At 29.3% G+C, this 16,155-nt stretch overlaps 3 protein-coding genes and 1 long non-coding RNA gene across 8 annotated transcripts; 2 read left to right on the top strand and 2 right to left on the bottom strand.

Annotated features, from left to right (window-relative positions):
- Window positions 1–609: 609 nt before the first annotated feature.
- LOC100647725 (tumor suppressor candidate 3) lies at window positions 610–3,492 on the top strand. Its single transcript, XM_003394836.4, has 8 exons — window positions 610–775; window positions 1,040–1,218; window positions 1,297–1,414; window positions 1,959–2,099; window positions 2,170–2,310; window positions 2,378–2,528; window positions 2,909–3,074; window positions 3,281–3,492. The coding sequence occupies exons 1-8, from the start codon at window positions 683–685 to the stop codon at window positions 3,294–3,296; spliced, it is 1,005 nt and encodes a 334-aa protein (XP_003394884.1). The 5' UTR covers window positions 610–682; the 3' UTR covers window positions 3,297–3,492.
- Window positions 3,493–3,649: 157 nt separating this feature from the next.
- On the bottom strand, window positions 3,650–6,785 carry LOC100647495 (polyprenol reductase). The gene is made up of 5 exons (XM_003394834.4): window positions 5,412–6,785; window positions 4,799–4,947; window positions 4,358–4,546; window positions 3,974–4,269; window positions 3,650–3,901 (listed from the first exon to the last, which is right to left on the bottom strand). The coding sequence occupies exons 1-5, from the start codon at window positions 5,588–5,590 to the stop codon at window positions 3,809–3,811; spliced, it is 906 nt and encodes a 301-aa protein (XP_003394882.1). The 5' UTR covers window positions 5,591–6,785; the 3' UTR covers window positions 3,650–3,808.
- Window positions 6,699–7,400, top strand: LOC125385047. Of its 4 annotated transcripts, none has more exons than XR_007223992.1 (2): window positions 6,699–6,832; window positions 7,109–7,400. It is a non-coding gene; the product is annotated as an uncharacterized LOC125385047 (long non-coding RNA). The 4 variants fall into 4 exon arrangements; XR_007223989.1 differs by having other exon boundaries at window positions 6,705–6,832; window positions 7,094–7,400; XR_007223990.1 differs by having other exon boundaries at window positions 6,725–6,855; window positions 7,094–7,400.
- Window positions 7,401–9,974: 2,574 nt separating this feature from the next.
- LOC100647374 (TNF receptor-associated factor 6) lies at window positions 9,975–13,753 on the bottom strand. Of its 2 annotated transcripts, none has more exons than XM_003394833.4 (6): window positions 13,688–13,753; window positions 12,436–12,497; window positions 12,096–12,226; window positions 11,682–11,991; window positions 11,466–11,611; window positions 9,975–11,376 (listed from the first exon to the last, which is right to left on the bottom strand). In XM_003394833.4, the coding sequence occupies exons 2-6, from the start codon at window positions 12,490–12,492 to the stop codon at window positions 10,779–10,781; spliced, it is 1,242 nt and encodes a 413-aa protein (XP_003394881.1). In that variant the 5' UTR covers window positions 12,493–12,497; window positions 13,688–13,753; the 3' UTR covers window positions 9,975–10,778. The 2 variants fall into 2 exon arrangements, with proteins under 2 accessions (XP_003394881.1, XP_012163166.1); XM_012307776.3 differs by lacking the exon at window positions 13,688–13,753 and adding an exon at window positions 13,501–13,681.
- Between the last annotated feature and the right edge of the window lie 2,402 nt (window positions 13,754–16,155).

The raw sequence follows: 16,155 nt of genomic DNA, 5'->3' as shown, positions 1-16,155 counted from the left end.
GGTCCTTCTGATTTGAAATAACGGTTACACAAGTTGAACAATAGTAAAATGACGAATCAACGGGCATGTGTTATGTAACTGACCAATCAGATAATAGATACATTTTTGCTATGAACCAATCCGTATCAAAAACTTAGATCATTAGAAGATAAATTTAATGACAATTTACTGACGACATTTAAATGACAATTTATTTTATATATATAAGTTGAATATATATTCAACTGACATATACAATTACAAATTTATATACTACTAGTAAACATACATGATAAACTACTTTATTATGATTATAATTAATGTTTATAACATTATATGTTATTTATAATATCTAAAACATTTGGAATTTTTAGAAGAAAATTAAAAATTAAATTGTGGTTTTATACTAGGATATCAAAATTTAAAGTTCAAAAATTGTTGTATGCGCTCTTAACAAATGTTACATAAAAACTTAAAATATAGAATGTATGATTTTAAAAATTATTATACAATGTATATATAAAATAAAAAATAAATTTATAATAAAAATACTTAGTTAGTGTAAATAATAAAGTTTTAGTACGTTTATTTATTTGGATAAAATTTGCCACGTTGTATTGCATAGACCAATAAGATTCGTACATTATCTGCATAGCTGTAACGTGCTCGTGGTAGATCATTTGTATTTGTACTATATTAATTTATGCTGTTTGTAATGGATTTTAAAACAAGTATTGTACTGTTGGGACTTATTTTAAGTTTAAATTATGTTTGTGGGCAATACAGGATGAAAAACGTGAGAATTTAATTACTTTATTGTAATTGTTATACATATGGAAATGACAAATTAGTTTTTCAATTTTTTAAATTCGATCCATTTCAAAAATAATCATTGAAACAATTATGATAATATTAGTACGTTATTATTAATGCACTTTAACAATTTTACGCAATATACAAGTTTCCAATATAACAAAAATATGTTTAACCTTCAATCACTCAAAATTTATTTAAATTTCAGTTTTCTTATATTTAATATAAGTAAAATAATGTATTTCAGACTCTTGGCTCTTCATTGTCAGACAGAGTACAGCAGTTATCAGAATTAGCTCTCACGAGACATGTGATTAAGTTCAATGGGGCAAAATTTAAAGAATATGTTAAAACTACACCAAGAAATTATTCTGTTATTGTAATGTTCACAGCTATGGCACCTCAAAGACAATGCCACATATGCAGGTAATTTTAATGTTAATTTATCTTCAAACTTTACTACATTTAATGTTAATTAGCCTTTTTATATTTTTATTTTACCAGGCATGCAAACGATGAATTTGTAATAGTGGCGCATTCATTCAGATATTTACAGTCTCGTTCAAACAAGTTGTTCTTTGCATCTGTAGATTTTGATGAAGGATCTGATGTTTTTCAAATGGTATGCAATACATCTATGCTTATACAGGTTATCCCAGAAGGAAACTAAATAATTTTCATAGTATATTTGATAGGTTACTCTGAATCATAAAAATTATATATGTTAATGGAAACAAGGACCAATACTTAAAGGACTTATAGTACTTATAATATTCATTAAGAAGAGTAAAAAATATCTAATCAGTCTCCTTTTGATAGTAATGCTTTTAGCATAAAATCGATTTTTATTATTTATTAGGCTTCCATATCATGATCATATTTCACTTCTGACATAGAAGAATTGGAAATATTAGTTCAAGATTGTAATAAGGTTGTATACAAGATTATTAACATCAATGAAGATTACTTCATAAACTCAAACTGTGGTAATTGATAATGTAGCAAAGTGAACAACAATTATCTCAAAAAAATATGAACCAAGTCTCAGTATATATGACCTTGATTCAGAATAATCTATTAAACACATGGTGAAATATTTGTCTGTGACACTCTATATATATAGGAATGTAATACGTGAAAAATAAAAGTAAATATATTTACAATAGATGCGATTAAATACCGCACCAGTATATATGCATTTTCCACCAAAAGGCAAACCAAAACCTGCAGATACTATGGACATTCAAAGAGTAGGATTTGCAGCGGAAGCAATTGCAAAGTGGATATCTGAACGTACTGATATTCAGGTATTTATATATATATGTATGAGTATTTAATCAGTAAGAATCATATTAACATGTTCAAAATGTGTTATAGATTAGAATACTTAGACCACCGAACTATTCTGGCACAGTGGCAATAATAATGTTTCTAGTAATTACTGGAGGATTTTTATACATGAGGCGTAACAATTTAGATTTCATTTATAATAAAACAATTTGGGGTCTTGGTGCATTGGTAATAGTCATGGTATAAATATATTCATTGAAATGACAATTTATCTTCTAATGTTTTTTTAAAACAGTTCTTTACGCTTACAATGATATCTGGACAAATGTGGAATCATATTAGAGGTCCACCTTTCATACATAGATCACCCAGTGGAAACGTAGCTTACATACATGCTTCTTCTCAAGGCCAATTTATTTTAGAAACATACATTGTTATGATTTTGAGTATCCTTTTTATTAAAGTGTGTAAGTGATTTATAAAATAAATTTTAATCTAGTTTAACCCTTAGGCATTTGTTGAACAAATATGGTATTACATATGCTGTTTAATCAAGTAATACAAAAATCAAAGTTTTTACTAAATCAAACATTTTCTATTTTTGAAAAACTATATGTTGGTCATAAAACTATATTAACTTTCAATAAGGTCTATTTCTTTTATTTCATAAAGGATTAATGCAAAAATTGATTTGTCTTTTCTCAAATCGTAAATATTCGACAGTGAAATGTTATGGTTTGCGTACTATACAGTTGTTATGACCTTACCATAACTTTCTCAATGCATACATATATAGCTAATATTTTTCTTAACAAAATGTAATAAGATGGAGCAGTGGTATTGGGTATAATATTAATGACTGAAGCTGCCTCACGTAAAGGTGATGTAAAAAAGCGACGAATATTCGCAGCAATAGGCGCTGGATTAGTTGCTATCTTCTTTAGTTTGCTGTTATCAATATTTAGGAACAAAGTACAGGGCTATCCATACAGGTAAATAAAATATTTTTAATTTGTATTTTATTCTTAATTGATAAAACATTTCCATGTTGGTGTATATTAATATATTTATAAAAACATTAATTATTGTGGTGTATGCAAAAATTCTGAATAAATATATCAATATACTCCACTTTTTATATTTTTTTAAGAATTACTATTATCTCGTATCTCAGAGAGGATTAAATTATTTGTTTCAGCTTACTGTTCAAGTGAAAGAATAAATAAATATGCAAGAACTCAATATTTGTATATATTGCAAAGAAAATTTCTCACTTATTTGTCAAAATTAAAAATTAGGATACAAATAATAAATAAATACTTTAGCTTTAATTATTGTTAAAGTGTTGTATTTTAATCATAGTTTACATTTGTTTGTACGTAATGTAAAATAAATTAATATTTAAAATCATATTTGTTTTATTATTGTCTTAAGTCACATCAATTACGCAAGATCATTAGTGGTTGGAGATATTATGAGGGTATAACATGTGAGAACCATGAGAAAATGGTGATGGTGTAGACTTGCAGGTTTATGTGGACCAGAGCCACACTGAAGTAGGCATATATTGCTTAATATAATTTATTTCAAATGTTATAAAAAGATATACATTATTAAGGAGATATAACTGTTTCACTTCTTTCATTTAATTATAATATTACTTCGTAAATATAATTAAGATTTCTGTAATAACATTATATGTATAATAAAAAGAATTTTGTCATACTTAAAAAATATAAGGAAGTAGAATTCTTCGCGACATTGGATAATTTTTAAATGTTCGTATATACCATTTGTGAGTCAGTATAGCAGTAACAGTCTAAAATAAAAGAAAGAAATTATTAATTCAAAGTTACATACATACTTTAAAAATGTTATATAATATTTTTACCTGATTAATTATGACCCAAAATGTAATATAATGAAAATTAGTACTTTGCCATAAGATAATAGAAAGTAGTATATAAATAATTATCTCTGTAAATTGTAATGCGCCTGATATATACTCAAACAGACCACCATGTGGTATTTTATATGCTGTGGAAATAATCTTTCTATCTTTATTACATCGTAAGTTACTAAGAATAAAATTTGTCCTGAGTTGTACATATGATGATAGTACACAAATAATAGCACATATTAGTTGTACGTATGTAATTCTTCTCCAGGAAAAGTTTCCTTCTGAACCTATATGAGGAACATGCAGCTTTAAAATAAATTGGGCTCTATTGATTAAAAACAAATTTTAATCTGATATTTATAAGTGTTTAATTACCTTCAACAAAACCATCAGATTCACCTATGATACATATAAAGGTTCCTATGTAATGTATGTATCCCATTAAGTAATGGCTAATATTCATCATATTATCACTAAAGATATTTACAAAATGTGTTTCATAAAATCGTTTCCAGCAGTGTAAAGTTAAAAGTAGAGTTGCTATAAATGTACTTTCTGGTGATACTGTGAAACATTTGTTAAATGTAATGATTACTAATAAAAGATATTTTTTATTAGTTTTTTACGCCTAATTTTTATGCCTAATGATCTACGCCTAAATGCTCCATCGTCATTCACATACCGATACACATATTTCTTTCAAAATCAAGTCAATTCTCAAATTTATTTCTCTTTCAATTTTCGGCGATTTATTTTCGAGCACTTATCCAGACTTTAATAAGTAAATTTAAAATTCAAAAACATCTAAGTATTTACCTAGTGCTTGTCTGAATGATCCCAAACATATATTTAATATCCATATAACAGTTTTGGGACTATTACCCGTCCATAAAAATTTACAAATTATTAAATATAAGACATAGCTTGAAACTGGTGCAGCCAAAACATAAAAATGTTTAAACCATCTAAAATGTTATAAATGAATACATTCCTAAAAATATTGTAATAAACTAATAATATATTGATGAATTTGTTGAAAAGCTACTTTCTCAGTTGATAGGATTTGAATGGAACTTCTTTTAATCACTCTGTTGTGACGTACATATAAGAAGAAAAATAATATGCGAATGCATCCGTATATTAATATTGTTCATGGATATGCTAACAATATGTCTTTCTTAATTAAACTATCGATTGTTAAATATAATAAATGTATATAATGTGTTTAATCTAGCTGACACCTATTAATATCAACAGTACTTTATTTTTTCTTAAAATCAGTAGGATTCATTCAATCCTTTTTATTATTTCTCTTGTTATATGTACGTCACAACAAAATGATTAAAAAGTGTCCCATTCAAATCCATGGGTTTTTCAACAAATTAGCCAATATAATAGTTAATTAATGTATTATATTATTATTACTCACCTTTTAGGTACTTCTGCATTTTTAATTATTGATTGATAAGTAACAGAGTATTTACCGTAACGAAACAAACGAACTATCAAAATAGGCATGTAGGCCTCCATATAAATGAGTGATAGTCCAACAATGCCCGTAAATAATGAAGCAAAAATGAATATAATAAGTATAATATTTATCTGCATTTTATTTTAATTCTTACTGACGAAGTAAATGTAACACAGTTTATATTCTGATAGGTCTGTTACTACTTATTTGTTCCACTAAACCCACTTGCGTACAAGTTAATATAATGGAACAAAGTACATACATATATTTAAGTATATAAGTATGATGGCAAATATATACATATGTATGTATTATTGTTATCTAATCAACATTTCATAGCTATGTACTGTAATGGAACTGTTTGAATACTTATCGTATGTACAGGAGTATAGTTGAGGGGCACTTATTGTTTACGTGGCATTTCCATTAATCTCACAAAAAATTGTTTAAAGCAAAGGATCAGTCTCAATTTGGTTAGAAACAACAATAAAAAAATTTGCTTGATTTTTGCAAATAACACTATATATTCTTAATTTGATAGAGTTATAGCTGACTCCAAAATGAATTCAATGATTCTATTAAACTATGATTTTCACATTATCTTGAGTTCAGAAATTTTGACTTCTATGATTAGAAACGTCAATATGGATATTATTTATATTATTATTTTGTGGATTATTATTTTATTTATTCATATCTTTTATTTTTTTATTTCCTGATTTTTCATTCATTCACAGATCTATTGGAAGTGTTACATATTATTTAATGTGCTTGTATCTTAATTATCTTATTATACGGCAGATTATACCGATGAAAAATTATACCTGTCACATTTGCAGGTGACACGATAATCCTTGCCTCGCAAAACGCTATTGAAAATTCATAAACTACAAAAAACGCCTAGATAAAATAGCCATCCGACTTAAACATAGGAAATGTTCCTGTATTTAAAGGGTTATGCATTTACTTCAGAAGTAACTTAATTATAATATATAACTTAACATAGTAACTTAATTATAATTATAATTCGTGAAAATATGTGGGTATGGCAATAGTGTAACATATACTCTTGCAGTGTTAGAAATGTAATTAGCCGAGAAGGCAAAGCGGTTTAGATATCGACGAAGGAGTTTAAATTTGGCGTCACATAAAAAGAATACGGTCCCTGAGAAAACGAACCTCACGTTTTCGCCTTCGGATAAAAAGAAGACAGATGTACTGGCTAACTAGTCGAAACTCCAAACTCAGCATGGAAAATAAACTCAAAATTTACAAAACAATAATAAAACCAATTTGAATGTACGGAATACCACTAACGGGGACAGCAATAATGAGTCACATAAATAAACTAGGATCGCTGTAACAGTCAATGCCCCATGGTATGTCAGAAACAAAAATATAGGTAAAGACCTAAAAATACCAACAGATAAAGACAGCAAATTCCTAAGAGGAATTGATTGTAAATACTTTAAGATAAGATAAAAAAAAAGTATTATCTAAAGTTAGTGTTCTACTTGTCTATTATAGCATTATAGCATACTATGCAAAACGGTGTATTATTATTGTTGAATTTATTTACTACATAATTTCATCTGTTTCATAAAATAATTTTTCAATAGGGACTAATCAATAATTTATAGGGACTAATTTGATAGGGACAGAGAAACTATACGTGATCGTAAGCATTCAGGCTGCTCATCTCTCATTACAGAGGAACTCAAGAATGAATCTGCGATTTCATTCCAGTTTTTTGCAAAACTTAAAGAACTGTTTGGTCGATAATGCATCACAAGACACGATGATTTAAAGGATTGCGTAAGACGATGATTATGGGAACTAGCGGCGGAATCATGATGAAGATATACAAAAACTCGTATAATGTTACGATAAATGTATAGTAGTATATATATACTAAAGTTACAAATCAAAAAATCTTTTTAAAATGTATTTTTATTGTTGTTATTTCAAAGCAAGTATTACTTTTTGGTACTCGTACATAATACCATTTGCAAAAGTCAAGGTAATCGTGACTTTTTATTGAAAAAGCAATTCTTTTCGTAAAGTTATTGGAAATGCCATAAAAATGATGGATACTCTAAGACTATACATTATACACTCCACTACATTACATTACACTACATTACACTACACTACATTATACATTATAAAAATTGATGATTTTTCGCGTAAAGCTTTTTAGAGTTTGAACAACTTTTTGCTATACATATAATTATAATTATATATAATTATTTCAGAAACTTTCGAGACATTTGTAAAAAACTGCAGGTACCACTGTAGTGTATTTCTGCTTATAATTGTGCGTCTATTTGACCGTATATGTCAGTTTGGTTGCCGCTTATCTTCTGTTTGTAACTGTGAGTCGAACGAATATAAAGGACCCGTGCACAATGTATACATCCGAAGATGCAACAAATGTCTATTATATTTATTTATTATTTATTATTGTTTAGTCCATGCCTTTCGGCTTTGGACGAACTTTCGGTTTTACATCTCATATCTATTTCGCTTTTCATATATCTACCTCTCTTCTTATCCACTCTATTATATTGCACTTTTATATTACATTGCACTCCCTTAATTATTCTGTCTCTAAAACTATAGCAACTTTTAAGCTTTTGCCTCCTTGCTGTGCTTCCTTATTGTCGTTCCTCCCCGTCTTGTATTGCCCTTCTTTTCTCCATTATTGTTTTTAGTTATGTTAGTCCTTCTCCAGTCTCGTTTAGTATTTTTTCTGTGTTCTTTGGTCCTCCCATTATTTCGCATTCTTTTATTACATGTCTCAGGTCTTCTTCTTTCCTTTTACATAGCCTGCATCTTTTTTCTCTCTCTTCTTTCCAGTATTCCCTTGCTTTGGTTTTCTTTCCACATCTGTATTTTGCTAATATTTTTCTGTCCTTCCATTTTATCCTACCTTTTAAGTATTTTGGTAATTCTTCTTTGGCGATTTTTCTATAATATATGTTATATTTGGATTCCCTTATCCTTTTCCCCTTCTCTTCTGCTTCTCTCTTTCTTCTTCCTTCTATAATTTGGTCTACTGTCATCCTTTCTTGCTATTCTCTTGCTTCCATCTGTGTCCTTCCATTTCTTACCTCTTGTAGTCCCTTCTTTCTCTTTCTTGCTTTTTTCCCCTTCTGGCCATTTCCCCAGTTTCTCTCTCTTTCCTTTATACACTTCCTTACTAGCCCCTTTTTTGATTCTATGGCTTTTCCTTCATACCTTGCTGCTCTTCTTGATGATTTTTCTTTGATTTCTGTTAGCTTGCATTCTTCTATCAATATATAATTTGGTGTTGTCATATCTAAACCTAAGATCCATTTCACATATCTTCTTTGTATTCTATCCAGTTTTTCTTCCATGTCCCAGCACCATACCTCTGCTCCAAACAGCGCCATGATCTCTACCAGTGCTCCAAACATCTTCATTCTCCTCTTGTAGTCCTGTTTGAAAATTCTTTCTTTCACGCTCCATGTTTTCTTCATTGCTATTGTTGCTCTGTTTTTCCTGTCTTGTATGTGTTTCTCATCACTGGCGTTTTTCTATAGTATGTACCCTAGGTACCTTATCTCGTTCTTTCTTTTTTCAAAAACTACTATCTTGGTCTTCTCCGTGCTCAGTTCCAATTCGGTTTCCTTCAAAAATTTTTTGAATCTCTTTAGCATTTTCTTTAGCTCCTCTTTTCTATCCGTTATCAGCACAATATCGTCTGCATATGTCAATGACCATACCTTTCTTTCTCCTACCACTATGCCCCCGACTTGTCGTTTCCTTAATTCTTCTCAAATGTCTATTATAAATCACTTAAAGATGAAAATCATCAATGTGTTGGGTTTGGGGTAGATGTTTAAATCTATTTTAATATCATTTTATGCCATTTGCATATAATAATAACAAATTAATTGTAAAAATAATATGCAAATGAATAATTGGTATTATTTTACGAGATAAAGTAATCGTTATTATTTTGTGCGTTTTGAGATATTGCAGATTGAGATAAGTATTGTCGGACGCCACAAGGCGGCCGGATTGGAAAATTTATCCTAATCATAAGATTAATACATTGATTATATTCATTTTTAATTGAATTTAATTGAAACAGACATTTCTTGCAGCCTCTCATATATATTGTGCACAGGATTTTTACGCTCGTCCAAACCTCGGTTACAAACAGAAGATAAACGGCCGGCAATCAAACTGGCGTATATAATACCACGGGCGGATAGCCATAGGCAGAAATATACTGTAGTGATATCAGCAGTCTTTTACCAATGCTTGGAAATTAAACGGGACCGGTGGTTATGTGCATAAGGGAAAATTCGCAAGGTTGATTTCTATAACGTATTCAAAAATTATCGATGTCGGGGAGGATGGAACAGTCCTATAAGGTCACAAAATTTTTAATTAATTGGTATATTTAAAGGTATATGTCCGCTACTGTATGTATCTAAAATATATTGTTGTATGTTTCTGAAATCTCGAGGAAAAATATTAATACATATATATGTGAATTAAAAGTTTTATTTCAATTAAATATTTATAGACAAATAGAATTAATTTTGATCACATTACAGGACGGATTACAGTTGCTTACAAAACACGTATAATATTTTACTTACATCTAAAGTGAATTAAAGATTGTATTCAATATTTATAAAAAGGCAACAGATTTTTACATTAAAATAAATACATTTCTTTTCAGCACAACTTTAAGACATTCAATCGAATCAAGTGCGTACTTTTTGATAAAAATGCAAATTTATATGATTCCGAATGGATGCGTTTCGGATTTAAACTTTATTTTAGGAAACACAAAATTATAGTCTTTTTTTTGTATCATTTATTAGTTTTCGACCTTTAATTTCAGGAATATAGCGGTTCGAGTTACCCACATCTAAAATTGTACGTTTTTAGTGTAATTTACACTCTGAGTTTCTTTGCCATTTTGTCTTCTATTTGACAATGAATTCAATGAGAGGAATCGTTGGTTGTATAAAAATGCACCTGAATGTGTTATATTATTCAAGTTTCAGATTAAATGATATGCATTTGTGCCAAATCAAAGTTTTAAAGAATTGTTATCTGAATGATTGTATAATTTTACAAAATGTATTACAATACATAATATGAATATCATTATAATACTTAACATATTGTTATGTAAATTAGACATTTCATTATGCTCAAATGTCTCTTATGAATTTTTACTTGTTATATTAACATAAGGATGGAAATTTTTAGTAAATTTCTTAAAAACGGCTCTAATTTTAGACAAGGAAAAAAACCAATGTCACAAACATTTTTGAATTATATTGATATTTTAAATTTATCATAAACATGAACTTCTATCCTGAAAATTAAACAATCATTTTCCAAAAAATCAGGTAAATCTCGTATCCGCACAAATTCTGTATAACCAAAACTGCGCTTATTGAGTTCACATATTGGTTTTCTAAATGCTTCAAGATCTGGTCTTGATGAAGTTATTTCTCGTATATCTTTCTCCCGATTATCTGGGTGAACCAAAACAAAGTACATTGTTCCATTGAATGGCCAATCTAGACCATCATCATTTTCTGACTTCATTATATGCAGAAGGAGTGATAGAGATTCAGGATCTTTAGAAGATATATTAATTCTAGCACAAATCTTGTAACCATTAGGGCTCGTATAAAAGCCAGGACTATAAAACATTTTTAACGAATCATTCATCATGGTTTCAAGTTTCTCATGAAAACAATGTAATCTCCAAATATAAACTCCATTACAACTACGTAAAGAGATTTCTTCCTGGCTAAATCGTAAAGAAGTTTGCAAAGTTGTGAGTTGAGTTTTGTAATTAGAAATGGTTATAGATAGCTCCTTGTTTTCTTGTTCCAGCACCACTATCCTTTCATATAAATTCCTAATAGAGGATAATATATTTAATTACAATAAAGTATTTAACATGCCCTATAGAAAGTTTTTATACAATAGCATGCAAAAAGAATTTACTTTAATAAGTATTGCCAATCTAATGGTGGTTCATTTTTTTCTATAGAAGTATTTTTTGGTGGAGGATCCCATAATTTAGATTCTGCAGCTATAGCATTAACGTTATTTTTTGAAACAGATAGTTGTGTTAATATGTTCAGGATCATCTATGAAATAGATGGAAAGTCATTTCTATATTGTAACAAAATATGATTGTATCAAATAAAATAAACTAACAATTAAATGGATATTTATATTTCCTTCTAAATGTGCATGTAAATCCTCTTCAGTATGAAAAGTTTTCATGCAACCAACATTCTTAAAGGAACAATAGACAGTTCGTGAATCTGCCAGATTTCTTTTATATGAGCATCCATTTATATGTGTTTCCATATCCATTGGGGACATTTTAATCTCACAGCCAAATTGTTGGTAGAGACAAGGTATACGTTGTTGTGATATCTCTCTGCTTGTATATAAATCTCTGAATAAATCATTTTCAGATTTTAAACTTTTGCTATCAACTGGACAACAAGCACCTTCTTTTCTAAAATATAAAAATTCATAAATGTAAAATATAAATATAATATGTTATATGTATATATACATATTTATGCACGTTACTTTATAACATCTTGAAATATAACTTACTGAAGCCAAGTGTATATACATTGCGAACAGAATTTATGACCACAAGATGTTAAAACTGGATCACGCAGCCAAGTTAAACAAATAGGACACTCGAATCTAGGTTCAAGGTATTCTTTCAAAGCATCACCACACTTCATATAATAGTTCAGTTACCAGAATAAATGAAACATAATAGGGTGTTAACACAAAATGGAAAGCAAAGCCTTTTGAGATGTACATTGTAATAGCAATGCAACAAAATCAGTTTTTTACAGTTTTTAACAACAAAGAAAATGAAATGAAGTAAATATTATTAATATCTATAAGTTTAAATACAATAAATATAAATGCACATACGTACGACAATATTTTCTTCAGCTATCTTAACATGATCTTTAAAATTGTCCGACTTGGCCATTTTATCTGTAAGAATTTATAATTTACTATATACACAACAATAAAATCTGCAATATGATACAATTTTATCAGCATAAAAATATATCAGCAAATACGTTATTACTTGCAATTATTAAATTGTAAAAGCAATATAATTTATTTGCAACTATGAATAGTGAACTTTATACAAGGTATTTCAAGTAAATTAAACATCCAAATTATTCTTTCTGCTATTAAAGGTAACAAAAAATTTGCTAAAAACTTAAATATTTTAAGGCGTGTGTTTGATAATATTTGCTTCTTTATAATGTAATGTTATTAGTTAGTAACAAGACAAATTCAATATTGGTTGATTATACCATAATATTGAAGAGATGTTGTACGAGTGAAATGAATTTAAATTGATACAATATAAAAATAGTAAAGTAGCATATTTCGTTACATGTTTAACAGATCAATAAATTTCTACAAAAAGCCATGTATGTAACTCTACCATTAATTAATATTATATTTATTTTTCCTCCTTCGTTAGCAAATATATAACAACACATTTCGTCATTAGTAAATAATCTTTAAAATGATTTTAGGAACACGTTTTTATCATGATCAAGGTAATAATACATTGCATCTTATAATGAAATAACCCAAAAATTTTCAATCTTTAATTTTGTTATGTATTTTTACATTTATATGTGAGATAGTAATTGTTCCTTATGTGATAAAGAACAAACTATTCCACATTTAAAATTATATTAGGAGATAATTTATTTTTCTTTAATTTTTTTTCTTTAATTTGTGATATTTGGCTAGTAATATTGGTTTAATTATGAGAGTCTAAATGCGTGCTTTAAATCTATTTAAATTGCTCTTAATCATCTCTTTTCATCTTTAATAGCAACGGAAAAATTTAAATATTCGATTCGAATGAGGTATTCTGTATGCAACAATTACATTGTATATGTATATGTATGTATGTATAATAATTTCTATGTACACATATTTTGAGATATAACATTATGAAAATACCTACAACTATTGTAAAAGATGATATATTTTCTTCTCTCTTTATAATACAATTTTCTCAAAGGTATTTAAGAGTTTGTGGGATTTGTAGCCATTTTAAATTAAATTATGAGTCACTTATTATAACAAGAACATGAGAAAAACACTTCGATTATATAAATACGTATCATTAGAGAAGAAATGGGTGTACTCACTCTTATGATTCTGGTTGTTTCTGGGCTAGTGCTGCACCATACGGTCAAGTGCTAAAGGTGGTACATGCAAGCATATACAAGAACCTATAAAAGTATGAACCTGTCCTGTTGAATTGCACGCTAGCATAGACAAGAACCTATTGAGTTCCACGCCTCAAGAACCTATTTTAATTTTACGATCTATGGAAAAGTTCATATCTGCTTTTCTGTCCGAGATAGACAAGTATGAGAATAACAAAATGATATGATAATTAAACTAATTGTAAGTTGCTTAAGAAAGAGAAATTAATTGTTTATTATATTTTTTTTACAGAAGAAAAGAGAATATTCTCTTTTAAACGATAATGGATTAATGGAGCGATGCAATAATTTTAATACATTTTCCATACACCATTTAGATTTGACATTAACTCTTGGCACTTTGCATGTTAACCGAACTGGCATAAATATTTTTTCATCGTCATATGGAACTATTATACATATCTTTTCTAGTAGCTTGGCTAGTAGCTATTAGCTTTCTGTAAATGCTGTACACAAATATTGAATTTCTTATCTGCCATAATGCTTCTCAAATTGCCAAACATTACTGAATCGTAGAAACTCACTTTAGTTGATATATCTTAATTAACGTGTTTGAATAGTGAACATGTGTGATAGTTTCATTTTATTTTGTTTGGTGTTTTAACTTTTTGACTAAATTTCGTTTCCAGGCACCAATCTTATTTATCTTGTTTTGCATCTTTTGATAGTATTCGATAAATAGAGACTATGAAATATCACATATTACACCATACGTGTGACATTACATCCGAAATATAACAGTTTTTAGTGTATTTTAGAGACAAAATTCAAATCCATACAGATAAAAGTCTAGTACGCATTGAGAATTGTCGGCAGCTGTGCATTCACAGTCAATCTATATATTTTGGTCTCGTTGTATGATGAAATTTATGACCCAGTATTTGCTATTGTTGCAAGAAAAGACGAAAGTAGAAAATTTGAAAATACATGCTGTTTGTCAAAATGTCGTTGTCACGTCCCTGCTTCATACGAGCCGTAACGTGAGACAAAAAAGGAATCCGTCATCATTCGCAAATAGTGCGAGCCACAACTTTAAGCAAATAGAATTAGGAACAGAAAGCTTAAGGGAAACAAAGGATATGACGCATTTTTTTAAATATCGCAATAAATTAACGAAAAAATACACAATAACATTATTGAACAAAATTAAAAGCTGACCTAAGAATATTGAAATCGAAACAAGGAACAATGAGACATCCGCCGACCCGTACCGCCTTTCGCGCCCTTTCCCCATCACAATACTGAGTACGATAAGCAGACAGCGAGAGTTGAGAGACCACGATCTTCTCACGCAGTATCAGCGAAGACAAGCAACTATCACGCGCTAAAGGATCAAGTATCGGTATCAGCAAAGGTAACCACGTGTCAAGGAAAGTACAACTTATAATCAACAGAAACTAATACTGCAAGAAGAATGCAGCAGCAAAGGTTTCTAAAAGGGAAAATCCCAACAATGCGTCCACGAAAACCATATCAGCGGAGAGAAGAAACTCTAATACTTTCAGAATGACACCAACAAACACGAAGACTGCAGCATCCGCAAAGATAATTACGTGCCAAAACTCCGCGTTACCATGGAAACAAACTATCGCGTGACAATTATCCCATAGTGGTTTTAGTATAAATAAGCGTAGCCAGTTTAGAAGTCAGTTCAGTTAAGTTCAGCTTTTAGTTTAAGTCGATCAGTCAGTTCAGTCAGCTTGCAGCGGAGTTAAGTTTTGGTTGAATAAAGATTCAGTCAGTTCAGTTAGTCAGTTTTCAATTGAGATTCAGTCGTTTTTAGTTCAGTAAAAATTTGGTCAAGAATTAATAGTTTAGTCGAACAAAAGGTTTAGTAGAGTAGAGAATTGGTCGAGAGTCAATTGTCAACGAATTATACGGCCAGTCTTCGAACAATTATTATATATCATTTAGTGTGATTTTTCCAAAGTGTAATCGACGATATATATAAGCAAGGTGAGAGTCTCAGACATTGTAACATTCTCTTCTTCAATTATTTCAGACTTGTACTATTCGACACATGTACAATTCGAATGAAATTATTCATTGACCATTATCATCAACTTAAGAATTATTATTGTATATTTAATCAGACCTTCTTTAAGAACATTAAACATTTAAAATGACCGTTTGCTGTGCTAACTTGTGATCTCGTTGTGATTGAAAGAATCGCGCAGATTACGGTGCCTTCAATAACTGAAGACAGACTGCGAACAGACAGACGTACGAAAGACTGCGGGTTTCCGCATTTCTCCCCCCCACTGCTAGTAGAAATATCTACTCATCTTTGGGCAAGACTTGCGAAACCACATAGGTTATCCACAGAAAGCATCGTCGTGAATAATCTACTGTTTTGAAATATTTATTCTTGCTTCTTACGTTTTAAA

This window comes from Bombus terrestris, chromosome 4 (genome assembly GCF_910591885.1).
Source record: "Bombus terrestris chromosome 4, iyBomTerr1.2, whole genome shotgun sequence".
Taxonomy (NCBI): domain Eukaryota; kingdom Metazoa; phylum Arthropoda; class Insecta; order Hymenoptera; family Apidae; genus Bombus; species Bombus terrestris.
The sequence above is the reverse complement of the archived record's forward strand: the minus strand, read 5'-3'. Positions and strand labels throughout refer to the sequence as shown.

Coding starts and splice junctions, on each gene's coding strand:
- LOC100647725 (XM_003394836.4), top strand. CDS start 683: ATGCTGTTTGTAATGGATTTTAAAACAAGTATTGTACTGTTGGGACTT. Junction 1,219..1,296: donor AGACAATGCCACATATGCAG/GTAATTTTAATG, acceptor TTATTTTACCAG/GCATGCAAACGATGAATTTG. Junction 2,100..2,169: donor CTGAACGTACTGATATTCAG/GTATTTATATAT, acceptor AATGTGTTATAG/ATTAGAATACTTAGACCACC.
- LOC100647495 (XM_003394834.4), bottom strand. CDS start 5,590: ATGCAGATAAATATTATACTTATTATATTCATTTTTGCTTCATTATTT. Junction 4,948..5,411: donor AATGCAGAAGTACCTAAAAG/GTGAGTAATAAT, acceptor ATAACATTTTAG/ATGGTTTAAACATTTTTATG. Junction 4,547..4,798: donor ATCATTCAGACAAGCACTAG/GTAAATACTTAG, acceptor AATGTTTCACAG/TATCACCAGAAAGTACATTT.
- LOC100647374 (XM_003394833.4), bottom strand. CDS start 12,492: ATGGCCAAGTCGGACAATTTTAAAGATCATGTTAAGATAGCTGAAGAA. Junction 12,227..12,435: donor TAGCTGAAGAAAATATTGTC/GTACGTATGTGC, acceptor TATTATATGAAG/TGTGGTGATGCTTTGAAAGA. Junction 11,992..12,095: donor TGTATATACACTTGGCTTCA/GTAAGTTATATT, acceptor TTTATATTTTAG/AAAAGAAGGTGCTTGTTGTC.